Here is a 27,604-nt window from a genome sequence, read left to right as displayed (position 1 = left end):
ACACACGTGATCGGTATCTCACACACGCTATTGGCTAAAACCAGTGGCGTGAATTCACTAGCAGTTTCAGCAGAGGACCCAAGGCATCTCTTGTCAGCAGCTGTAACTGGACAGAACTGCCTCGGATTTGAAAGACAAGCAGCTTGTGTCACGTGGGTATGGCGTGTAAGTTACTCGGGGAGAATACCTGTAAAGATTTGACTGGGCCTTTTAAATAAATTTTTTAAACCAATTCCCTAAAATATTACTTGACTGGCTGCCACCATGTACACTTAGTACCAAACTCATTCTTTCTGCAGTTTCTCAATAGCTGATAGTTATTTGATGTTGAAATTGGATCTTGAACCTTCTTTCTCAAAGCTGCGATGTGCCTGTAACCTTAAATAACAATTCATTTCCCTTGTTAAGAATTTTTGCCCTAGATGTTGTATCAGATGGAAATACACTACTTCCAACAAAACTCTGTCCCAATATCAATTTTATTATTTGCTGTTATTACGTTTTCTGACTCTTTTGCACAACAAATTGTACCAAGAATGATGCATTGTGGAGCGATCTTTAGTGTGATGCACTAATTAAATTGAACATTTCCATAGAAAATAGGTATAAATATGAGAACCTGTACATATAGCACTTGATAATTGCAAAAATGTAAATTAACATGGTACCTGCTGCTATTAGTTAATCACAGCATGGGATACATGACATCATACAAACATCAATGTTGTCACATATGATAGAAAAATTTACATCTACATCTATACTTAGAAACATCTGTGATGTGTGTGGCAGAGGGTATATTCCACAATTCCTCACATTGCATATTGTTTTTACCCAAGTATAAGATGACTCCTTTTTTTGAAGAGGCTTCTGAGAAAAATTTATTTGTAACATATTCTGAGTAACCAAAATTACAAACTGTTTTACTGACATAAAGTATCTGCCTAAAAAGTTAACGTTGTACCTATTCGAAATGTATGCCGTTTATTGATTGTCTGCATTTTGGTAATATAAGGAGAACTAAAATGAACAAAAATAAATCTACATTTTTCACTTACAAACCCTGTCATCTGTGATACCACTCTTTGTAATCATCATCATCATCGTCGTCATAGCACAGCTGTGAAATATCTATCTTTGTTGTTGGAAGTATTTGGCTGTTTCTTCTGAATATGACATGATTTCTGAGGTTGTGGCTGCTGTGGGACACCAGAACACAACTGTTTTTATTCAAATACATGTCGGATTTTGCTTCTGTGCTGATGTGAGAATGTTCCAATATTTTTTTCTTCCAAACATATTGTCTGCCCACTGCTTTTTCATTGGCTGCATAGAACCAGCAATTGACACACACCCTTTCATTCCTGTCATGCATCATGGTGAGCATTGACAACATTGCATCACAAACACATAAGTACACCACTGTTGAGTTGAGCATTTGTCCAATTTTAAAGTCAGTTCAATTTTGGCTACAAATGGATTAAGGCAAACTGCGATTTAAATGTGGTAGATGTTCCTAAAAAACCAAAGTACGTGGTATAAATTCCCATGGTTGGCGACATGGCGTAATTTGCTGCCTGCTCACTACTTCACTTCTGCACTCATCTAGTTCTCAGACAAGCTGGTGTCACTGTTCGCCCTCCAACCGTTTCATAGTGCTGTGTGCTATGCTTGAGCAACTGTGAAACACAGACTGCAATATTTTCTTGCTGCAAGTCATATGTAACAACAGCAACTGAATATAAATAAAAGATCGCAGTCATGATTCAGTCCAATTCTCAAACTTGCGCTTGTGCTGCCATCTACTGGTGTGTGTTGGTACTATCTCCACAATGGGTGTTGCTGCTGTAATTTATTTTCGCGACAACCATTACAGTCAGTTTAATATGATTTATTTCATTTGTTAGACAATTCATTCATGATAAATTTTCCTTCTTGTTTCATCCGAATGTCAGCATCGTGCTCTAAATCTGATTAAAAGCTGGTAACATTTTTACATGGTAATCTATTATGTCAACAGCAACCAGACTTCTCATTTGCAATCCACACAGTAAGTCATTACTGTCTCTTCCAATCAAAGTATTGATCTAGGTTCAGAATCAAGTAATGTTTTTTGGAGGACATTACGTTTACTTAAAAAGCAGCAAAATGTTTGTACACGATATCCGTGCATGTAGGAGATTTTTTAGTGCAAACTTGTTTAAATACAACAAGAGTCTGTAATATGATAGAATTTGGTCCTGTTTCCTCCCATGTTTCATAAGATTGTCAAATTTTAAGCAGAGCAATAGATTGTTATGGTGCCTAGTTAATTGTTCATCGCTTACTCCTTGCACTAGTGCTGCACGAGTCAAATGTCACATGACTGTTCAAGCAATGTAAAAAACTGTTCCGAGCACGTCGGCATGTCACGAAACCTTGAGCCTATTCGAAGGCGACTATCACTTGCCCAGCCTGCCTTTCTGAATTCTTCAAAATAAATCTGCACGAGACTTCAGTAGCCAACGTTTCATGTCTAAATGTAAGGCGATTCCTGCATACTCAATGAAACAATGTAAAAATGTTAATCTCAGCAGCAGCAGTTTAATCTGTGACAATAAGATGACCACCTTGTGTGTTCCAAATGATAGATTGGGAAAAAAACCTCGCCTTATAAGCGGGTAAGTATGGCACTTTCCCTCATACATTCCCATGTGGAGTGCAGGAAAGATAATGGTTTTAATGCCTTTATGTACACTGTAATTAGTATATACTTGTCCACAGAGTCACTACAGCAGCAACCAGCAACATATAGGGAATTGTAGCATATTACTAAATTCCTCACTGAATGCTCATTACTGAAACTTTGTAAGAAAAGTTCAAAGGATGGTTGGTGTCTATCTTCCAAAATTTGCCAGTGACACACCTCTCTGCATCAGACAAGTTCAAGACCATGTGTGCTGACCTTCTGTATATTCCACATGGATGAACAGTAGTCCAGAATGGTTTGCTCGAGTGTTTTGTAAGCAATTTGTAGACTGATTCAATTTTTCCCTGTATCCCACCAGTATACCAAAGCCTGCTGCTTGCTTTACCTACAATTCAGCAAATGTTATCATTCCATTTCATCTCCCTACAAATTCAGGCTGCCAGGGTTTTTTATGAGTTGGCTGATTCCACTTGTGACCCATTGATAACGCGATCATAGGGCAGCATGTTTTTTGCATTTTGTGAAATGCATAATTTTACATTTCTGAAGGTTTAAAGCCAGTTGTCAGTCTTTGCATCCGTTTGAAATATTAGCAAGGTGTGATTGAATGTGTGTGCAGCTATTTCAGACAGTGCATCATTATAGATAACTGCAAAGTTTGAGCTTACTATTTATATTGTCTGCGAGATCATTAATATGCAACAGGAACAGCAAGGGCCACAGCACACTTGCCTGGGGCACGTATGAATTTACTTCTATAGATGATGTGGGTCTTCGACCAAGATAGCATGCTGTGCTGTCCCTGCTAAAAAATCCTCAATCTAGTCACAAATTTCTTTTGATAAGTTTACAGAAGCCATACTGGTTGGCATGCAGGATCTCATTCTGTTTGTTCAACCTCATCATGCGTGAGCTCAGAATATATTCCAAGATTTGACATCAAATAAATGTCAAAGATGTTGGCTGATAATTTTGTGAATCACTTCCGCTACCCTTCTTACAGATGGGTGTGAGCTGTGTTTTCATCAAAGTACTTGGAGCAGTTTTTTTGTTCAGGGTATCTATAGTATCTTATGGATCAAAGAGCAGCTAATTCAACCACAAATTCTGCATAGAATCTGATAGGAATTTTATTTGCCCCTGGAGCTTTGTTTAAATTTAGTGATTTAGCTGTTTCTCAATATCACTGACACTAAATGTTATGTCACTCGGGTTTGCAGTGGTGCGAGAATTAAGCGTTAACAATACTCCTGTATCTACCTTTGTAAAGGAATTTGAAAACAGGGTTAATCACTTTTGCTGTTTCAGTTCTTGTGTCATCCAAGGGCACCTGGGTGTTAACTTAGGTGCTGCTGACAACATTTATACATTACCAGAATGTTTTGCATTTTGTGTGACATTTTCAATCAGATTCTGATGCAGAAGTCTTTAAAAGCTTCAGTCATTGTCTTTTGATTGTGTTTAACATTTCATTTATCATCTATTGATACTCTTATGCTTTCTTTTAATCTGTTGTGCACTACTCGCTGCTCCTTTAGGTACTTATTTACAAAAACTGTATATCATGGAGGATGCCACCCATCACCAACTGTTCTATTTGGTACATATCTTTACAGTGCTTGGTCAACTATTGTTCTAAATTTCAGCCACAGTTGTCTGCATTTTCCTACCTTGAGTTTAAACATTCCTAGAACATTACTGCTATGGCACATAGTACTGCCTCTTTTGGAATTGTGTTCATTAGCTTTGTCAACACTCTATCAAATTATCGCCTTTCAGTATAACCAAGACCTCAAGCTATTCTGGAGATCAGGCTATCACTACATTCACAAAAAGTAGAAATCATATTGAATAAAATATGACAACAGTGATGTTTGCGTGATATCATGTATTGTGTGCTGTTAATGCCGATAGAAGCAGACATGGTAGATGACATGTTGATTTACACGTTTGTGAAACTAAAGTTTCATATTTCATACTTGCATTTATAGTCCCATTCTAAGAAAGTAGGCCATTTAATTGCTGCATAGCATTATGGATATTTCCAAAACATTGGTATGGTTTGTTGGGCAAAAGTATCAAGGACTATGACATCAGTGAATAAAAATATTACTTTGAGTTCAAGTTAAGAATTTGAAGATGTCAATATCAATGTGGCAGAATGAGTTTTCATTGATGAAACCAGCAAGGTTTTGAGGGGGGGGGGGGGGGGGGGGATAGTAGAAAAGCAACTTTCCATCCCAGCAGTAAAAACAGACATTGTCAAATGGCTCTGAGCACTATGGGACTTAACATCCATGGTCATCAGTCCCCTAGAACTTAGAACTACTTAAACCTAACTAACCTAAGGACAGCACACAACACCCAGCCATCACGAGGCAGAGAAAATCCCTGACCCCGCCGGGAATCGAACCCGGGAACCCGGGCGTGGGAAGCGAGAACGCTACCGCACGACCACGAGATGCGGGCAGACATTGTCAACTGTCTGCAGTATGCTGAAGCCAACATGACTCCAGATTGCTGTTTTCACACTATAATGAAATATTGATGGATTAGTGACACGTCTCAGAAGATAACTTTATTTTGTTTTATAAAACTCTTAAATGTATGATTACAAAGCTATTTTTCTGTAATTGAGTAAATTTAATGGGATTAACATAGTTCAAACGATATGCCAGACTAGGACTAAAGCCTGGGATCTTTACTTTTCAAGGGCAAGTGCTCGATGGACAGTGCTTGATAGACTGAGCTATCCAAGCACGACTCATGACCTACCCTTACAGCATTACATCCTTCAGTACCTCATCTGCTACCTTCCAAACTTCACAGAAGTTTGGCAGGTAGGAGATGAGATACTGACAGAAGTAAAGCTGTGTGGGGGAGGGGAGTCAGGTGTGAGTACTTGTCGATTCATTGATTTTCAGTAGAGAAATATTTTTCTGTTTTAAGAGCTTGCTGTCTCAGGCTATAGGGAGAACTCTGCAGACCAGAGTTTACTGTTTGTTTATTCTTCTCTATGTATTTTGCGTACATTCCAACCTCAGTAACATCACAGGCAAGGAATTTTCTCTTTTGCAGGGATCTGTTAGTACTTTCTAAGTTACCCCTGATCACTTGGCTTGTATTTTTTGAGACCTTATTCAGGTTCTTTACATAGTATGAATGGCCAGGAACTGTGCTTGCTGTAAGCAGACACAAGGAAAATTGACTGCTGTCCATAAACAGTTGGAAGCTACATTGGCCACAGTTGATAGTCTTCAGGCTACTGCTCAAAGCTGCAGCTGCATTGGGACACCAGTGTCGAGACCTGTGACACCTGTGGTGTCGTTGGAATCCCTGGGTGACATGGTTGTCACTGCATCTTCCGATACACAATGTCTGTCCAGTCTGTCCTCGTTCGAGAGTAAGTGGTAGCCAGTAATGGGTTCTTGTGTCACAAGGCAAAAGAGGGAAAGGGCTGCACAGCTGGCTTCTACTGCCTCCCCAACAGGTCTGAGGTGCTACCCAGTACTGGTAATACTTCCAAGCCAGCATGGGATGCCTCTCCTGTTGGGCCAGCAGCCTCTTTTCCTGCCTAGTCTTGAGCACATCGGGTGCACCTGTCTGCAAATAGTGGCACGTGTCAGCATGAGTGATGCTGCCACTTGGGTTCTGACATCATCCCTGGTTTCTCTTGGTGGATGCCTGATTTGGTGGAGGTAACTAGCATCACAGTGTGTGGGTTAACTTAACTATTTGTAGCATCATACCTAGGGCCGATCACAGTCCTCTGGTTTGGAGCAGACAATGTCTTCTATCAAATGTAAAATTGTAGGCTTCCCCTTAATATGTGCACTACACACAGAACACGGCTATTAGGGTAGCAGAGTACATGCGGCATGCACATGTAGGTTTTGAAGACAGAGAACATCCTCCCTCTCCTTGGGATCAGAGAAGAGTTGCCTGCAGAAATCAAAGTCCCATCCTTGCAGATCAGATATAGATTAGATTAACATGATATTACTAATGTGCAAGAACATCCAAGGAAAGGTTAAAGAATTAGTATGGCTTATTGAAAGTAATAATTCCCAAATAGCAGTAGAAACAGAAAGTTGTTTGAAACTGGAAGTTAATAGCAATGAAATCCTAAGTTCAGATTGGAATATTTATCATAAGGATAGGTCAATGACCAATGCTGATCGTGTATTTATTGCAGCAAGGAATTACCAGATTTTCCGGATTCCTAGTGTGAATTAATCTGGGTGAAGATAAGCATCAAAGGCTGGTCGAAAATGGTACTCGGATGCTTTTATAGACCTGCTGAGTCAGGAGCTGTAGTGGTAGAGCGCTTCAGAGTGAACTTGCAGAATATTGTTAATAATTTTCCTGATGATGCTGTTGTGATAGGGGGTGACTTTAACTTGCCAGGCATGGATTGCGAGAGTCATGATATTCAAATTGGTACAAGAGACAAAGATGTGTGTGACATTATTCTGAATATCTTGTCTGAAAATTACTTCAAGCAGATAATCAGGGAACCACCTCTTGAAATAATGTCTTAGACATCCTAGCAATAAACAGACCCAATCTGAATGAATCAGTTAACACAGAAGAAGGTATCAGTTATAATAAGGTTGTGATAGCAATTATTACTACAGGTTTTAGAAGGGATGTTAAGAAATTTGGAAATGTGACAGGAGTGTCAGCATACATATTGCAGAGTATCTAAGTAATCAGCATCTAATATTTGCTACTGAAGATGAAAATGTAGAGCCCAAATGGAAAAAATTAAAAAGCATTGTTCAATACACCTTAGACAAGTGTGTTCTGCACAAGATGTTAAGAAATGGGAAAGACCCACCATGGTTTAATAGCCATGTTAGAAAATTTCTGTGTAAACAAACTGAGTTTCATCACAGGCTAAAGAGAAGTCAAAACCTAGCTGACAAAACGAAAGCTAAACCAAGCGAAAATGAGCATAAGGAGAACAGTGAGAGAAGCATTCAGTGACTGAAAGTAAAATTTTGTTGACCAATCTTAGTAAAAATCATCAGATTGTGGTCTTGCATAAAATCAGTAAGCGGTTAAAATTTATCTGTTCATTCATTCAGTGACCGTACTGACACCAAAATGGAGGATAACAGAGAGAAGGCCGAAATATTGAAATCATTTATCCAAAATTGTTTCACAGCAGAAGATTGTAACATAGTCCCTCCTTTCAATCATTGTATGACTGTCAAAAGGGGAGATAATGGAAAAACAACTATAATCACGTAATAATGGAAGGGCATCAGGACCAGATGAGAGGCCTGTAAGATTTTACAAAAGGTTATGAGAAAGAACTTGCTCCCCTTCCAGCACCAGTTTATTGTAGATGGCTGGAGCAACAAATGGTACCTAGTGACTGGAAAAAGCACCAGTCATTCCCGTTTTGAAGAAGTGTTGTGGGAAAGATGCACGTACGGAATTATAGGCCTATATCATTGATATCACTCTGTTGTAGAATTATGGAACATATTTTTTGCCCTAGAATTGTGAAGTTTTTGGAGAACGAAAATTTCCATTATAAAAATCAACATGTGTTTCACAAGCAAAGAGCTTGCAAAACTCAGTTTGCTTTGTTCCTCCATTATATCCATAGCAATGTAGACAATAGCACTCATGCTGATGCCATGTTCCTTGACTTCAGGAAGACATTTGACACTGTCCTGCACTTTTCAGTGAAAATTATATGAGTGTAATGAGTTTCAGGCTGGATTTGCTGCAGCATTTGATACAGATAGAACTCAACAAGTTGCTTGTAATGGAACAAAATCAACAGATGTAAAAATAATGTCCCAAGGAAGTGATAGGTCCATTGCTGTTAACAATGTACATCAATGTTCGATTAGAAAGCGTCAGGAGTTCTTTAAGGCTTTTCGCAGATGATGCCGTTATCTACAAGAAAGTAGCAATGCTAGAAGACAATTTCAATATGCAGAATGATCTGCAGAGGATCAATGAATGGTGCAGGCTCTGGCAGTTGATGCTGAATGTAAATAAATGTAACATATTCCACATGCACAGGAAAAGAAGTCCACTAGTGCACAATAACAACTGATGACAACTTACTGGAAACGATATCCACCATAAAATATCTAGAAGTAATTATCAAGAGCATCCTGAAGTGGAATGAGCACATAAAACAAATAGTAGGAAAAGCATATGCGTGACTGAGGTTCATCAGAAAAATCTTAAGGAAATGTAACTCATTCACGAAGGAAGTGGCTTACAAGGTGCTTTTTCAACCACTTTGTGGGAACTCGTCATCAGTATTGGTAACATAACAGGTAGGACTGATGGAGGAGATTGAGAAGATGTGACAAAGTGTGTCATGTTTCATCACAGGTTTGTTTTGTCAGCATGAGAATGAAACAGAGATGCTCGACAAACTCCAGTGGCAGACATTACAAGAGAGACGTTATGCATCACTGACTGAGCACTTTCTGGGAACAGATGGACAGCATATTATTTCCTCCCACATACATCTGACGAAATGACCATGAAGAGAAAATTCAAGAAATTAGATCTAATACAGAGTCTTAGCAACAATCATTTGTTTATGGTGTGAATGAGTTTTGCCTGGGATTGAGCGACAGGGGTTTGTGCTTCAAGGAATTCAGTCAGCCGACAGAGACAAAAGGGAGGCTTGACAATCTGATGTAAATTGCATGGTGCGGATGTAGGAGATGGAGCATAATGTGGAGATTAAGCACTCAGAAAGAATAATTAACCTTGAAGTCTATTCTGAACCTTCCTAGCTGAGTTGCCTCTTTGCTGAAGCCAGGTTCTTTCACAGAAGAGACAGTAACTATCTATCTCTGTTCCATCTGCCCAGTCCTGCTATTTGGTTCCCCTTTGTCCTAAGATCCCGTGAGTCCCTGAAATGTCATAGCATCTAAGGCATCACATTGCCTATTGGCTGTATTAAATTGCCGGCCACGGTGGCCGAGCGGTTCTAGGCGCTTCAGTCCGGAACCGCGCGACTGCTACGGTGGCAGATTTGAATCCTGCCTCGGGCATGGATGTGTGTGGTTAGTTAGGTTTAAGTAGTTCTAAGTTCCAGGGGACCGATGACCTCAGATGTTAAGTCCCATAGTGCTCAGAGCCATTTGGCTGTATTAATTTGTTATTTTCAGTTATCTTTCAGAGGCTGTCTGGAGTGGTTAAGAAGTCTTTCCACATAAGGCCACTGAATTTGTCCTAAGGCTTCCATTGGCTTCTCGTGATGTATTGTAGCCTCCACAGCAGGGCCCTCTCTCCTCTCGGTCTTGTAAATAATGCCTAAGCACCTTGCTTCATTAATTCTGCCACATATTTTATCTTAACTGTCTAAGATCTACACATAATTAATTCTGTCAAGTAAGCTATCCAGTATCTCTGTAGGCCACCCGAATCGCTCTTCTGGGCTCCTGTACTCCAAGTGCATGACTTTTCCGTAATAGGCCACCCAAGTCGGCAGCAGTAGCCTAGCACGTGTAGCCCTTGTGGCTTCTTCTGCCACACCCAAAGTTCCGTCTTTTACTCTAACTAATTCTCGGTATTGTTCACAAGACCTGTCTTTTTAGTTAAGGATGTAACGGTTCTTCCCATACATGATTCACAAGTGGAACGAGGAAGGGGCCATCAGTTATTGGTATCAGAAGTACCCTCTGCCACATACCATTATATGGCTTGTGAAGTATAGATGTAGATGTAGAGTCATACCTGGATAATTCTGTCATTACAGCATTTGTTCGCAAAGCTCTGCTGCAGACTGAAAATTCATTTTTCAGATTTAACATAAATGTTTATTTTTTTTCCAAATAATGTAAATAAATGTGGTGTGTGATGTCAGCAGAACGATATATGTATTTTAGTTTTGGCAAAACACTGGGGGGGGGGGGGGGGGAGGGAATCTTTTTCATCTCCACAGTTACGTTGTATAATTATACAGTGAAGGCTTTCACAGCTTGTGTTTACTTGAGTTAAAATTTATAAGCTGCAAGGCCATGAGTGATGTACAGAGCTATGAACTGACATTTTGTCCAAAAATGCAGGATATCTCATCAGAAGTCAATCACTAGCTAGTAAAAGGGGGCCCAGAATTTATAGTCATGTTTTTGAGCTGCGAGTGGGGGGCACAACCATTCATCATGTAATGCCTTTTCCAAATATAGAAACACTTTTACCAGGCAAATAACATTATAGGTTGGGCAACTGCAGCCAAAGAACTTGTATATAAAAGTGAAGGACAACCAATTTAAAATCAGAGATGGTAAAATAGTCTACATTAAACTAAGTGACAGTCCAGATCTGCAACAGCTGTTTGTTGCATTTTAACTGTATGATGACTAGTTTCATACCTTGGAGGTATATCTTCAGGTCATATAAAATTGATACTTCATGTGCCACGACGTGGCAGGTGCAAGTGCGCATAAAAACGTCACTCCTTGGCAAAACCATGGATGAAATGGCAGATGGGCATCTGATCCGTACCATGCATGATCAGTAAAATACCCCCAAAACTCTGTCAAAAGTCAAGCCCAGATGGCACATGACAGTCCACCTACGATAGCATGAAACCATTGTCAAAATCCATGGGGAACAAAGAATTAAGAGACACACACTTCTTGGAAGTCATCAACATTCTTAAATATATTGACAAGCATAAAATAGAATGACAATTTAGAGCACTGTGTGGCTAGCGTTATATGTGCAGTTCTGTTTTATGACTGCCAATATATTTTAGTATGCTGAGAACTTCCAAGGATTGTGTGTCTTTTAATTCTTTGTTTCCCCCACGGATTATGACAATGGTTTCTTCTTATCATACATGGATTGTTGTGTGCTGTCCAGGCTCGTCTTTCGACAGAGTTTTGGAGGTGTTGTACTGATCATGCATGGTTCTGATCGGTTGCCCATCTACCGTTTCATCCTTCATCCAAGGTTTTACCAAGGAGTGGCATGTTTTTATGTACACTTGCACACTGGAAGTTGTGGCAGATTAAGTATTAGTTTTATGTGACCTGAAGATATACTTCCAAGGTATGAAACCAGTCATCATACAGTGAAAATACAATAAACAGCTGTTGCGGATTTGGACTGTCACTCAGTTTAACATAGACTATTCAACCATCTCTGATTTTAAATTGTTTGATTGTCCTTCACATTTGTACTATTATGAGGTCTTTTACTTTCTCACAATATTTTTTCATTATTTGTATGAGTATAAGGTTCTGATAATCCTAAATCCATGCTGGAGGTTCCGTAATACCTCTCAAGTTTTTCCAATATCTTTTGGCTTTGTGACAGTAAAGCAACCCTTCAATAGTTGATACACAATTCCTTTTTTCCAGCCACTGGGTACCCCATTCTCTCCATATTACTCTCAGAATTCCATGCAGTTCTCATATTCCGTTGATCCTGACTGCTTTTTAACATCTGCAATTAACTGATCCTCTGCAGGAGGCTTCCCTTCTTTTATTTAATTTAGAGCATTTTCTGTTTCTGTCCATGTAATCGGCGTTTGTCCTTTCTTAAGTAAACCAATGATTCTTCCTCAATTAATGTCCATCCCTTTTCTTATTCTTTTAATGTCTCTGATAGTGATGGGTTTAAAGTAGTCTTTGGTATCCTCTAACATCAGTTTCAAGTGTCTGAATGAAAGTATGCCAACTTTTTTACTTTTTCTTTGCTCATGCACTTTTTACGTGCAGTTCCTTGTTCTGTATTTTTGGTCCTTGTTCTGTATTTTTGGTGAAGTCAGGCTTTTTTTGTAATTTATTCTGTGACACTAGACCACACAAGACCATTCATTTGCTTTTGTTTTTCTATGTCTTTGTTTTACTTGATCATAGTTTGGTCCTTGATAGTATTTCATAATCTTTATTTACTGGATGCTTTAAAATACTGGGACATGCTCTCCCCAGGAGTCATAAATATGGAGGACTAGCTCAGACTTAAGGCTAAACATCACAGTGACATACACAGTGGAGATGGAGGCTATTGGTATGGCACAGGTGGCAGGTGAGATACTCTTATATTTCTAGTAGGTAATGCAAAAAAGCATTGTGAAAAAGGCATGTCTTCAAATGCTGAGGAAGTCATCCTTAATAGAGAAAAATCAGGTGTTTTAGGCTTAGCAATCCAGCTGAGGAGTTTCTATTAATATTGCTTTCAACCAGAGACTGTACTTCATGGAATCCTTGTTATATGATACGCCAAAGTGTTTCACTTGCTGTGGGGATTGTACAGTGTTTCTGGGGACTGGACAGTGTTTCCGCACAGCTGTTTCCACAACATGGTAATTATTTCTGATTTATTTGCTCGAGGTAGTCTACAGATATGCATCGTGTCATATGTTCTACAGTTAGCATAATTAGTGACATGTCAGTTTCATTTAAATGATAATACACTAAATTTGAGAGTAGCAGTTTTAATGATGCAACACAAAAGTAGAAATTTTTAACAAAATTACTGCAAAATTAGGCATTTGTCTTTTTCTTGAATGAAAATATCGGGAAACTCGGGACAACAATTGACTAATATTGGCCTACCCTTTGTGATTTTGCCATTCACTGCTTCTCATGATATGTAATAAAATTTATTAAATTTTCTTGTATTTTTTTGATGGACTTCCTTACACAAGACAGTCATTGCTGCAGCTTTGATAGGGCGTTAGTCAAGTTTTGTCTTGGCCTTGATGATAAGAACACTGCAAATATCAGGCTGTTCCATACCAGTTCTAATCCTCATGTGATACTAACCTTTTACAGTTTAGATGAATACTCTGTGTATTGTATGTAAATAAAATTCACCTTATGAGGTGATGCAATAGTTTGCAGGATACACCAAATGCTAAGTATGTTATACTTCTTTAACTCTGTGAAGTTCATATTCAGAGTGGTATCTTCTATTATTAGGAAAGTTCAGGTTAACCCATCACTAATTGACCATTTTCTTTCATCTCAGTAAGTGAACTAATGCAGTTGTTGAGACATTTAGGTAATTTTGAAATTTTGTGAGCCATTTTATTTGGATTGTCTTGTAATTTCCTAAATCTCTTCAGGAGAAAGCAGTGAAAACTGTTTTGATAGGATGATTGCCCATTTCTTCTTTTGTATGAAGTTTATTCAGGTGGTAAAAAGTGTCTAAAGTAGGAATCTTAAAACTCTGCATATGATTATCCTAATTTAAGTTTTCTCGGGTTTCCCAAAATTAGTCAAGACAAATGTTGAGATAATTCCTTCAGTGAGGTTGCATTTGATATTCTTCCCTATTTTATCCAGCTGAGGTAGTAAAACAGTGACCAGAACATTAAACTTGGAACTTACTACTTTTATATTACGCACAATTGTTAAACTGAGTTACACTGTCATTTCTAACCATCTTTCCATTTACACTCTCTAGATTGTGACACTTGCCACTCTGTGGATTCATTCTTGTGGTAGTATAGTATTTGCAACAAATTATTTTGTGTGTTCTACAAGACAGACAGATGAGATTTGTCAAGCAGTAAGTTGTTGGCATTGGAGCATGGGGACAGTAATAGTAAATTATTGTCAGTAATTGAGAGGCAGCTGACAATTCAGGCAATTTTTCAAATAGCAACTTAATGTGATCTTCAAGATCTATTGTAGTAAAAGTATGTTGAGCTATGTGAGCATGGTGAAACTGTGGAGAGTGTGAACAAAAAGAAAATGTGAGTATCATTTTCATCAATTCAGTCAGAGCAACAGACGTAAAATTGTGAAATACCTGAAAACACAATACGATTGTGGTATACTTGAAAACATATTCCTAGTTGTTAAAGACTATATAATGGCACTAATTCCAGCAAGTGATCTTTGCTCCAAGCAAGTTCATAAGTGAAAATGATTTACCCAATACTTTGACTGATGTATGACTAAAACAAAGTCACAGGTTTTTCTGCATGTGGTTACTTAACAAATGGTTGATTCACCTTAAGATAATGACATTTTGTTATTCAGTGCAACAAGAAGTTACACAACTGATATCACATGTACTATTATAGTTCCACTTGTTATTGCTATGTAACATTCATCAGGTAACAGCTCGCACACCGATTCTCATGCCTTGACAGATGGAGGTATACTGACTGCTGGAGATGGCAATCTTCCCTACGTAGGTTGTTCGCAATGTTGTCAACAGATAGTGGTGAATTGGCCTGTAGGCTGAAGTCGCCTCACCACACCCCTACAAGGAAAAGAAAAAAAAATACTGACTTGAAGTATGAATGTCAGCTGGATCGAAACGGAACTGCACCTTCTTCCGCAATGCGTTTCTGTTGGATGATGCTGGATCGGCTGGTGTTTCAAGGTGACTGCTGCATCAGGATGGGTGGTAGCTTGTCAGCATCCATACAGACAGCATTGTTCAGGAGATGTTGCAGTGTTGGTGTCTGCAGTGTGGTGACATTCTGCGTCCAGTGGTGGCCTGCATTTTGGTGGTGTCTGCTGCACTTTGATAGGCTGACTCGCACTGTTCAATGGACAGTAATGTGTCCACTCCTTTAATCTGGAGACTGAGAGCTGTATCATTTCAATTCTATAAGAGGGTATGGACCTTGATAGGACACTTCCAGTGCCCTGTGCAGTGGGCCACGTTTGTGGAAAACATATCTGTTGTTACCAGGTGTTTGACAGTGAAGGTAGCCTGTTTTCTGTGCCATGTTGTACCATTTGGTCACATGGCCTCTATTTTCTTCTGGAGTTCCATGAGGAAGTCTTGAATAGAATGCAGGAGATGGTTGTTTGGACAACTCTCTTGGTAGACTCAGAGGTTCACCATACACTACCTCCACTGGGGAGGCATGCACGTCTTCTTTAAGTGCACCACACAATCCCAGCAGCTCTACCAGTAGAGCATCAGTTCATGAATCCGTTCTGTGGCTCATTATAGCTGGCTTCCAGGAACAGCATAGGTACTCCACAATGCCGTTTGAAGCTGTGTGGTATAGTGAAGTCCTTTTCAGGTGTGTCCTGTAAGATTGGGCCATTGCGCAACAGACATCTGCCTCCCACTGCCTATCCTGGTTAGAAATCACTTGCTGGGGGACAGCCAAAACCTGAATCCAACCGTCGGTGAAGGTGTGCGCCACATTCTCAGGGGTTTGCGTGTCGAGTGGGAATACCTCCGGCCACCTGATGTACTTGTCAATCACTGCGAGACAGAATAGATTATTACATGTAACTGGGAATGGTCCTACCAAGTCCAGGTAAATGTGTGAGAATCGTGCAACTGGGATGTCAAAACTTCTGAGTGGAGCTCTTAGAGCCATGTTACTTTGAACTTTTGATAGGCATTGCAGGTCTGAGTTCATGTACAGCAGGCCTTTATATTGGGACACATAAAGCGCTACATTACTAGTGCCCTTATAGCGCGAATTCGCATATGGCTGGGTCCCTGTAGAGAATTGAAAAACATGTGTCACAGGAGAGCAGGTACATATGGCCACTCTCGGGCTGCTGATTTGTTGGATTATCTCGGTTCCTCAGCGCCTGGGAGATGTTAGTGCAGAACCGTCATTCCTTTCAGCAGGTCCTTTAACTCTTCACCATCATTTTGTGCTGCTGCCAGTTAGGCCAGTTTCACAGGTGAAGAAATGGTTTCCACTCTAGACAAAGTGTCTGCACCCATGTTTTTCGGACCACTAACATACCAAATGACAATTATAAATTGTGAAATAAAACTAAGGTAGTTGATTTACTTTGAGGGTAGTTATTTCCTGACTATGAAAATGCGAAAGTTGTTGGTTGATGGTCTGTGCATATAATGAGGGCATGCTGTTACACCATGAATTTGAAGTACCAAATTGCTTCATAGGCTTCTAACACTCATGTGGAAAAAGGTGGCCAAGAGTACTGATTCTCTGTGAACTTCTTAGAGAAGAAACCAAAAGGCTGCCAGTGCCCATTTACGTTCTGTTGTAGCACGGCACCTACAGCATGGGATGAGACATCTGATAAAAGTGCTAATAGGGCATTGGGGCTTGGATGCAGAAAGGAGGGTAGCTTGCTTGAGGCTCATCTGGCAGGCTTCAAGTGCTGCCTGCAGTTCATCAGTCCAAGTGACAGGTGGAAAATCACTCACATTGGGGCCAGTGAGGATGGTATGTGGGTCGTCTGGCCTTCAGCAGCTCGACTTAAAAAACGAACGTAAAAGTTGTATCGTTCCCAGGTAGTGACTCACTTTGCACACTGATTTTGGGGTCAGGTAACTTGTAACTGTGTTGATGTGCTCAGCTGGTAGATATGTGCTGGATTTATAAGTATTCTGTAGTCATCAAATCTCTAGAAAACTATGTGTAACTATCTTCTATTTTCTCCTGGGAATTGTGATGCCAACAACATATCAGTGATGTGTGCAAAACCAAAATCCAATCCCCCCAAAACTTCATCAATAAAGCCATGAAAATTCTGTGCTGCATGCTGCAAGCCATATGATATTTATGGGAATCTAAACAATCCAAAGAGCACGATTATTGCAGTTTTATGGTTGTCCTTTGTTGCAACATGAGTCTCGTTGTAGGCACTCAGTAGATCGAAAATCGAGAAAGCAGTGAACCCTGCCAGTTGGCGAGCAAAATTTCCGATGTGATGCACAAAGTACCATTTGGTAGTTCTCTGGAAGTTGAGTTCTCTATAATCACCACACTCCAGCTGCCTTGTTTCTTTGGTACCAGGCGAAAGGGGGAGGTTCAGTTGCTTTCTGACGGGTGTGCCATGTCTGCTTGGATCATTGTGTGGAATTCTGCTTTTGCAATACTCATTTTATAGGGGGGCAGCCATTTGGGCTTTGAGAAAACAGGAGGACTGGGCGTGGTCCCAATGTGATGCACTGTTGAGTGGGGAAGCAATGATGGCACTCCAGTAGGTTACATGATCAAGGGGAACTATTTTAGCAGGTGCGCCAGTTGCAGTGGAGCGATGAGGAAGTGTACCAACAGGTTGCTGGAATTTGTAGACTGGCATGCAACGTTCAGTGATGTAACCTGATCCGAAATGGAATCAGTCTTTACATCTACTATGAGATCATAGAAGGACAAGAAATGCAGTTTGATTATAGTGTGGGTTGCGTCTGAGACTATAAAACGCCACTTGAATGACTGTCATATACTGATGTTCAAATTGAAAGTCGCAAGTCCACATGTAGCTCTTCATGAACCCTTTGCAGCTGCTAAGTTGTGAAATTATAGGCGGTTGCAGTTGCCACAAAATGCACTTTGGAAGCAGACATATATCTGAGCTGGTATCCACAAGAAACTGCACCTTAGTGGTCATATTTGTTATGACTAAACATTGCAAAAACTGTTCAGGCTGTTGCTGTTGGCAGACTTGCCTGCCTGATGTGAGAGGCTGCTGTTTGCATTTCCCACACAAGAACACAACAGTCTGCACTTACATGACTTGTTGTCGAAATGACGGTGATAAAACTCTGGTTCCAGTCCGATGAGGATGAGGAACGCACGCTACACCATCCACGTGAGAACATGTAGTCTCTTCGTTTGTATATGCAGAGGGCTGTGGCCTGCCTCATCGAGATGCAAGGCAAAGTTGTCCAATCTGTCTCTGGTGGGCATTCTATGCAGAGCTGAGGCCTCGGTTACTGTGTCTGCGATGCTCAAATTTGCCTCTTGTGTTAGTGAGAGCAGGTTGCAATATATCTCTGACAAGTGAGATATCTGTATGGATTGTAGGAGTGGGTCCAGGACGTCCAATTCGGGTAACGTACAGAGGTATTGCAGGAACTATGGTAACTTCCGTCGCCAATTTTCTCCCTGTGCAACAATTGTCTTAAATGTTGATTGTTAGAGATGGGAAGGCACCGAATGAGGTCGTCTTTTTGTAACTCCTACTAACTGGAGACAGTTGAGTTTGTGATTATGTCGCTGGCCAGCAGCTGTCTTTGTTGCCATCACATGTGGATATTTGGTGGAGACTTGCATTATCCTGGCGTTGACAGAATGGGTTTCAGTGTGTTTAAACCAAAGTGATGGACCATCTGTCCAGAGAGATGGTGCTTTGAATGCCACGGGGTTCACTTGCGGTGCTGGGACAGTCCCAGGGGGTGGGGCAGGTGATACGATCGTCGGCCTTGTGGTTGCAAGCAGGTGCAGGCTGGGCCAGACTCAGGACATAGATAGAACTGGTGTTAGTCGGTGGAAGGGAGGTGGCAGGTGGTGCCAAGGTGATACTGTTTGTTGGGTCGCACCACATTTTTTGAAGAATCATATAATAAACTGATCAATACTACTTTCTACAGTAATAGAAATTCTTCTGTTTGTTAAAATGACTATCTCCAACTCCCACCTCCATGTGCACTACATGCTTTACTATGGCACCAGTTGCCATACCAAATGTTATTAAGATCTGTTTGATTCTGTTCACATGTGACCAGACAACGTAGTGGCAGGAAAGCGCCTTCGTACACCAACTCATGCTGCTTCGGGACCTGCGACACCACGTACCCCAGGGCCAAGTGGGAATGCATGTCCCAATAAGGTATCTCGGTGAGTAGTTTTCTATTTATGGCATGTGGGAGGCAAATTATACTAAGTGGCAAAAGAATTTACTTAAACAACCATTCAGTACTGTATAGGTTTCCATCCTGAAAGAGAAAATGGTATTAACTTTATACCATAATATCTCTACTACTACTACTACTACTACTACCACCACCACCACCACCACCACTAATATTACTATTATCAGAACATTTTCGTACACCCATTTATGCATTATATTGATATAATAACGATAGTTAAAACAACAAATTGTTCCCAAGTTACTATGTTTTCAAGAACCCAAAAAACCATTCTGCAATTGCCAACAGGATGAAGGATGCAGTTTTAGGTCCTGTAGGCTCTTCACAGTCTGTTGTGGGCTAACACTGGTGTCCCAATATTACTGCAACAATAATGCGCACAGACTTCTATTTCCAGATGGCTTTTACCTCATCTATCAGATCCCTGCATTTGGCCATCTTCTTCTTGCAGATGATTTGCAAATTGTGGGTGTTCAGTACTTCGAAGTCTATGAGGAAGGTGACTTGTTCAGATTTATAAATCATTGTTATATCAAATTGATTACCATGAATAGTTTTATTGGCTGTTATGCTGCAGTTCTAGAAACCCACTTGGATAGCTGACCACGTTAAAGCACTCACTTCTGGGGACAAGGGGAGGCATGCTATCTCTAGATTGTATTCGCCAGATTGAAAATGGGGCCTGGGTGTGGTTTTTAGGCAGTTTTCCATACCCATCTTTGTGAATTCTGGGCTGGTACCTAAGTCGTGCCCCAGTTACATGATTTGAAGACTTTTGGAAAATTTACACAGCGTTTTCACACTTGCACATGAGATAACATTAAATTCGGACAGGTAGGGTACACAAATTCCATTCTGGGGGAAGTATTTGTGTCAGTAAAGTCTTCTAGCCAGCCAGTACTGGTACAATGCGAAATGTAAAAATAGCAAGCTGATATATTTTTCAGTTTCTACAACACTAAAGAGGATCATATCTGTAGCCATCATATCATCCACCACCACCACCACCATCTTCATTTTCTTCACTTCAACCATTAGGACTCTTCTTTGTTTTGCCTGTTGCAGTACCCGTCGTTTCCTCAGCCTTCCCTAACTTCTTCTCCCAACTGGCTTAAATCCTCTTATCTGGAGAGGTAATCTTTTTTCACTTATTCTTTCGGGGTGTTCGTTCCAGTTTCTCTGATTTTCTTGTATTTTATCTGCAGTGTAAAGGAAAATCTCTCATTAATTGATACTACTGTTCTAAATTCCTGGTGACTTCATGAAGCATTTTTCAGCTGACCTGTGGGTGCCAGAGTTTTACACCCAGATGTAGTGTGTGATATGGTCTTCTTCTGCAAATACAAATCTATGTTTGAACCAGTTACTCCCATCAGCCACCAAGCTGATTAGAGCTTGGCAGCGATGGGAAATGCAGCACGAATCATTCCAACTTTACACATTTACTGATTCAAATCCGCTGATTAGACAGCAGAAAACCATAGTGTCAAAGAACTTAACGAGTAATATTTTGCAAATACTACTTGACAGCCAACATCATGTCAGCCTCATTTTATGTCAGTTTTTCTCCACAAACATATTTTCATAAAGCGAAAAACATGGGAAAATTATAAATATTTTGACACAAAATCGGCTCCAAATTAACATTGTGGACGTAGGAAATTTGATGGGAGATGTAAAAAATGTTGTAAATGGCGGGAAAATGGTAATTCTGGGAATGTAAAAGTGGAGATATACTATATAATCTTATTCTAAACATTTAACACAGTATCAAAGTTAGAAACTGTGTTTGTGGCTTGAGGCAGCATAAGATTCGGTGCACAAATTACCCAGACTATTTTCATTCAGTATGTGAGAAAGAGAGCACTTAATGAATTCCAACAAAGTTTATAAATGATTTCAAACCTTTTTAAACTTTTTCTCGCATACTTGCGTATGTCAAATATTTAACCATTCATTCACTTGAAAAGTATTCAGACTCTTGAAGCTATATTACATGTGGGAGATTGATTGTTTAAAAAGTCAGAAGGGTGGAACTTTACTGGCATTTGTAGAAAACATCTATTGCTTTTGTGAGGGGGAGTCATCTGTGTTTTGGTTTAGGCATGTAGCATGCCATCCATATATGTCAGTTGATTTAACATGTGTGTATCAAAGTGGATAAATGCAAAACAGAACCATAAGGGGCTTTTAGTTGTTACCTTTGAAATCTACCTCTCTCAGGCCTTATTTGCTCTGTTGTTATTTTTTTGCTGCCTTTCAGGTGTAGATGTAACTTCCTGTGCTTATCATGAATGAGTGTGTGTTGATGATTAAACTGTTTATCTTGTAAATCTGCAGAATTTTAATAAACACCATTCATAGAAAAGGATCAAACATATTTTTGTGACCAATGTAGGCCTTAAATGTGTTCAGTTTCTTTTGTTCTTTGTTCTAGTGTGGTCGATCTGCGATGGGTTGTTCTTAACAGAATTTTTCTTTACACTGGCTTTCTGTTCTTTCATTCATACTTGGATTTGCATCAAGTGTCTATATATAATTTGGCTAATACATGATGTGGACACGTCATGTACTGTACAAATGCATGTGATGGTATTCTTCTTTTTCTTTTTTTATACCTTTGTCCCACATCAGTGCAGTGTTGGTGTGATTATTAATATATTTGGCACGGTTAGTTTACGGGGTGGTGGGATGCTCTTCCTGTTACCATCTCTTTACTCCCCAGATGTGGAAAATGTGTACCCCAACTGTCTGCCTGTAGTGTTACACATATGGAAGTGAATGAAAGTTTTTGTAGTGTTTCTGTATCATGTAACTGAGGCAGGACTTGGGTACCAGCTCAGTATTCACTTAGTGGGTTGTGGGAAACTGCCTAAAAACCACATCTAGGCTGGCCGGAAAACTGACCCTCATCATTAATCTGCCAGGCAGATTCAATCTGGGCCTGGCATACCTCTCCGTTCTGGAAGCAGTGCTTTAACACACAGGGCTATCTAGGCAGGTGTGCAAAAGATGTGATGATGACTATTATTGTTATTGTTAGCATCAAGAAATTAATTCACAGGTGTACAGTTACATCTCAATGGTGAGCAGGTAAAATATTTCATTGTGGCCATCAGATGCAGTGATGAAGTGCTGCCATAGGGCAAGATTGGAACTTGCATTTATATGCTTATACCCAATGGATCATTTGCCTGTGGTCAAAAGTGATGTAGTAACTGTCCTATAGGCCCAGTTACCACTTGCTAGAAGCAGTGCAATGTCACATATATACCAACCATACTTCAATTACTGTCATGTGGGAATAACAACTAACCACATGTCTCTATTCACATGAATGGCTACTGCCAAATTGTAGCTAAATGCAAAATCATTTACTTAGTTGCAGAACATGCTCTGTGTCATAATACCAGTTACCTCAACAGCTGATTCTCTGCCATTTGGATTCTCCTCCTCTTCCCCCCCACCCCACCCCCCCACCCCCTCCAACCATATCCTCTAAATTACTTGTGTGGGAACCATCCATCCACCATATCCTCCAATGTACTGAGACAAAACACTGCTCGGATCACCATATTTATTTTTTGTTTCCCAGTTTTGATTTGAATAGTAAATCTTCATCTGAAACTGGAAAAATGAGTGATAATACAAAAAGTGCAAGGAGTGTACGTTAAAAATGTACAGCTAGTGATCCTAAGACTAAACAAAACATTGTATCGAGGCCATAAATAATGCTCCAAAGTGTGGTTTATCCAAAAATGTGTCAAATAGTATGATATATCATTCAGCTACATAAAATTTACGAATGATACTGTGAGGAAACTTTTGCGGCAAGGTATGTGACAGCACACCCACATGCACACACATTTAATTGCCCTTGTGTAATTGATTTCATGTTGTTTTACTTGGCATCATTGGCTATATGCTTTTTGATGTTACACTCCTATAACTTTTGTATAGTTACATTCTCTTCTTACTCATTTTGAGATCTGAAGATGATTTGTTCATCAGATCAAAAACAGTAATAAAAAATTACTGTAGTTATTTAGATCATGTCTATTTGATTATATCAACAATACCCCCCACTCAACATGTCTTCAGTTGTGATATTCTCCAAAAACTTTCCTACATTTCTTCTCTCTCATCCCATCCCCACAGTTCGGTGATTGCTTTGGCCCTAAGTTTGCTACATTTTCTCCCCCCTCCCACTCATGTCAGACTGCGCTAGCATTCATAAACAGATTGTATTGTTGTGGCCACAGGCTCATGTGCGCATGCATGTTTGAGTGAGTGAGTGAGTGAGTGTGTGTGTGTGTGGGGGGGGGGGGGGGGGTTATGGAAACATGTCACGCACATGCACACAAGTCAGTGGGGGCAGTATTATGCTACGGGTGACATTTATCTGGGCTTTCATGGGACCTGCAATAGTGATTGAAGGCACCGTGACAGCTGTGGACTATGTAGAATAATATTGCAGACTTCCTACATCCCTTCATGATTAATGTCTTCTCGTATGACATTGACGTCTTCCAGGAGGTTAATTGCCCATGACACAAGTTGAGAATCATGCTAAAATGGGTTGAGGGTCATGATAATGAACTCACATTTTATTTTGACCACTAAATCTCCTGATCTCAACCTGATGAAACTAATCTGAGATGCTGCCATGCACCAGCACCACACCAGCACCACACCCACAAACTACCCATATGTAATTTAGAGGAATTTCTGGACCTGCCTATAGACATCTAGAGCCACATACCTCTCGAAACTTATCAAGAACTTGTTGAATCTCTTCCATGCTTTATCACTGCAGTATTCTTTTCCAAATGTTAGCCAATATACTATTAAGCAAGTGGTCATAATTTTTTAGCTCATCAGTGCAAATATTCATGGGCCATACATCAATCAGTTACAGGTTAATGGTGGCATTTCCTAGTTTTGTAGATAGTTACAGTCCTGTTCTATTTGTAATTAACTGTCCTTGAAGTTTTTTTCTAGTCTCCTGTATGCAACTGTGATGATTTTCTGTAATTGTTTCAGATCATCATCACCTAGTGACCGTGGATCGGTGTCGGGTGCAACAACGGATGATGCAATTTCAGTTGTTGGTGTGGAACCTGAAGGTGAAGGATGTAAGCTTGTGCCTGTAGCCACAGGCAGCTCCCGTGGGAAGGGGAAAGTTTCTGCCAAAGGCAAAGGAAAGGCGTTATTTGCTACCACTAACATTTTAAAAGGTATGTGCTTTCATGGAAAGAAAGTATTCATATGATTAAATGTTAAGTGAAAAATAGTAGAACAGTGGATATACTGATTTACTTAAATAATTTCTAACATGTGCAAGGATGAGGGCCTACACAAGGTCAAATGTGAGAAGACTTGTAGGTAATCAAGTGCTTCATGTAGATGTTGATAGCTCACTAAGCACACTTTAAAATAATAGTGCACCCACAGCATTTGTTTATAATACAGTAGCCATTTGGTCTCATCAAACATTTGTGAATGACATATGAAGAGATACAAGGGCGTCTTTGAAAGTTGTAGAAAATTGAGCCAAATTTCTGGTCTTCCCAGAAAATTAACTCAAAATCCTCAGATTATTATCCCTCAAGTTGTTTGCATCTGAACATCCTCTAATAGTGTTTGCTGAGCACTTCCACAGCTAGAAACAGCTGTGTTTGCAAATCAAAATGATAGTCATAAAGAATCCTAAGAAATGTTTTGCCTCTGTGTGACAAGGTGTAATGTTTTGCTTTTGTGTAACGAGGTGTACAGTCATACTAGAAAACAGTTACTGTCTTGTGTTCACCTTGATTTTTCCCAAGAGGTTTAAGCCACCCTCATACAGGACATGAAAGCTAACATGGACATTGATTCGGAAATGGTTTTCGGTGTGGTTGGTAAACATTCAGAATAATCACATGAAAAAATGCTCACTAATGTGACATGTGATCACATAATTCTCTAGCAGCAGTTGTTGGCTGCTTCTTGTGTGGCGACAACACTGACTTTGCTTCTGAAAAGGTATGATCATTAATTTCATTATGTATTCTCAGAAATGCACAGAGACACTCCCAAAGAACATAGTGTCAGTGGATTCAAAATGCTTAACACAAAGAAGGGATTCATAAAAATATTCCATTTCTTCTAGACAAAATGTCATTGATCATTGATAATACACTTGATAAAACAAAAAAAGTTAAGAGCATGTGTGAAGAGTTAGAATTTTAGATTCTTACAAGACTGGAACGTAGATCCCTTGTTGACAGAGTCTGCCTTAATAGTTCCCAAGTTCTAATGTAAAAACCACAACATTTGGTCCTTAAGCTTTGTAATTTGTATTCATAAAAGCCATCTGCTCAGTTCAGCCTATGATATAGAAAATAGTTGCTTTATGTTTATACTTTATGTAAAAGGACATCATATTCGCTGTTGACTGCAGAAATTATTTATTTCATAGTTGCAATTTCAGTCTTTGGACAATTTTCAAGTAGTACTGCAAAAGCTAAAAAAACATGCAAATGAAGCACAGAGTGTATATACAGAACTGCACAAACATGTTATGTAGACAGAAATATCAAATGCGGGCAAAGCTATGTACATTGTGAAATGATGTAAATTACATGAAATGTTTCCAATGTTAACATCCTTCACATAAATCGCTACCGTGTTCTAACACACTATTTACATGTGAACTAAGGGAGCTGGCACAAAAATACATTCACAAGTCAGACTGTCTGTGCACTAATCATAGGTAGTACATTTCAGCAATAACAATTGCAGTCATATTCAGGCAGAAGTGTTGAAGATGAAAGAAGAAGGGTGAAGGGAAAGGACTGGAGAGGTCTAGGGAAAGTAGTAGATTTCAGGAAAGTAACCCAGAACCGCAGGTCAGGGGAGACTTACTGTACGAGTCGAGAAGAAAAGACTGATTTTGGGGACTGCCTCAGACGAGATTTGAAAACATGAGAGCTTAAAGTTGGAAAACAGGGTAATATGCAGACAAAGATTACTGCTTAAACATCATGCATGAGTTGATATAAGTGAAAAGCTAAGTGCATCATACGTAACAGAGGTGGGCAGTGAAAAATAGACGGGAAAGACAATGAAAGAAGTGGAAATCTAAAACGGAATTAGGCAAAGAGTAGTTACAGTGAAGAAATGCTGAGGTGGAAGAAATTAAGGTAAATTAAGACCAGGTGGGTGGCGAGAACCAAGGACATGTTGCAGTGCTAGTTCCCACCTGCGGAGTTCTTAGAAATTGTTGTCTGGGGGAGAATCCAGATGGTGTGTGTGGTGAAACAGGCACTGAGGTCAAGAATGTCATTTTACAGAGCATGCTCTGCAACAGTATATTGCAAGTTGCCAGTGTACACCCTCTGCCTATGTCCATTACCTAATTTGGTGGTAGTCACACTGGTGGTGATAGTCTTGCTGACATAGAAGGCCAAACAGTGTTTACATAATAGCTGGTATATGACGTGTTGTTTCGCAGGGTCCCTTTGATAGTATATGTTTTACCAGTCACAGGGTTATTATAGGTGGTGGTAGGAGGATGTGCAGGGCAAGTCTTGCCAGTGGGGACAGTCACAGGGGTAGGAGCCATAGAGTAGGGAGGTGGGTGCAGAAGGAGCATAGGCTCTGACGAGAATATTGCGGAGATTAGGAGGGCGATGGAAAGCTATTCTAGGTGTGTTGGGCAAAATTTCAGACAGAATGGATCTCATTTCAGAGCATGATTTTAGGAATTCATGATCCTGTCAAAGTAGCTGATTAACACATTCCAGACCAGGATCAGTAGTACTAAGATTGGATTTGATGGCCGGGGAAATCTACTTTTTAACTAGGCTGGTGGAGTAATTACGTGCAGTGAAGGCTGAAGTGAGAACGGTGGTGTATTGCTGTAAAGAGTCTGCATTTGAACAAACACATTTGCCTCGGATGCCAAGGCTGTGTGGGAGGGAATGTTTGACATGGAAAGGATGGAAACAGTCAAAATCTAAGTACTGTTGTTTATTGGTAGGTTTAATGTGTGGACAGAAGTGTGTAGCTGGCCTTCAGCGAGGACGAGATCAACATCAAGGAAAGTAGCACAGGGCTAGGAATAGGATCATGTAATATTTAATTGGGAGAATGTATTTAGAGATTCCAGGAATTTTAACAAATCAGCCTCACCATGAGTCCACATGGCAAAGATGTCATCAGAGTTTCTAAACCAAACCAGGGGCTCAAGACTTATGGAGCCCAGGAAAGTCCCCTCCAAGTGACCCATGAAAAGGTTGGCATAGGAAGGAGCCATCCTATTTCCCATGCCCATACCCCTGATCTGTTTGGATGCCTGCCCCCCCC

The 27,604-nt window shown here is 40.0% G+C and overlaps 1 protein-coding gene across 3 annotated transcripts in view; it reads left to right on the top strand.

Annotated features, from left to right (window-relative positions):
- The window catches only part of LOC126259193 (TP53-binding protein 1-like), a 359,964-nt gene that overhangs the window by 252,495 nt on the left and 79,865 nt on the right, over positions 1-27,604 (top strand). For all 3 annotated transcript variants that reach the window (XM_049955782.1, XM_049955783.1, XM_049955781.1), the window contains 2 exons: positions 19,109-19,220; positions 24,299-24,492. In XM_049955782.1, coding sequence (XP_049811739.1) covers positions 19,109-19,220; positions 24,299-24,492 — 306 coding nt within the window. The remainder of the gene's footprint in view (positions 1-19,108; positions 19,221-24,298; positions 24,493-27,604) is intronic.

Source organism: Schistocerca nitens, chromosome 5, assembly GCF_023898315.1.
Source record: "Schistocerca nitens isolate TAMUIC-IGC-003100 chromosome 5, iqSchNite1.1, whole genome shotgun sequence".
NCBI lineage: Eukaryota > Metazoa > Arthropoda > Insecta > Orthoptera > Acrididae > Schistocerca > Schistocerca nitens.
The sequence above is the reverse complement of the archived record's forward strand: the minus strand, read 5'-3'. Positions and strand labels throughout refer to the sequence as shown.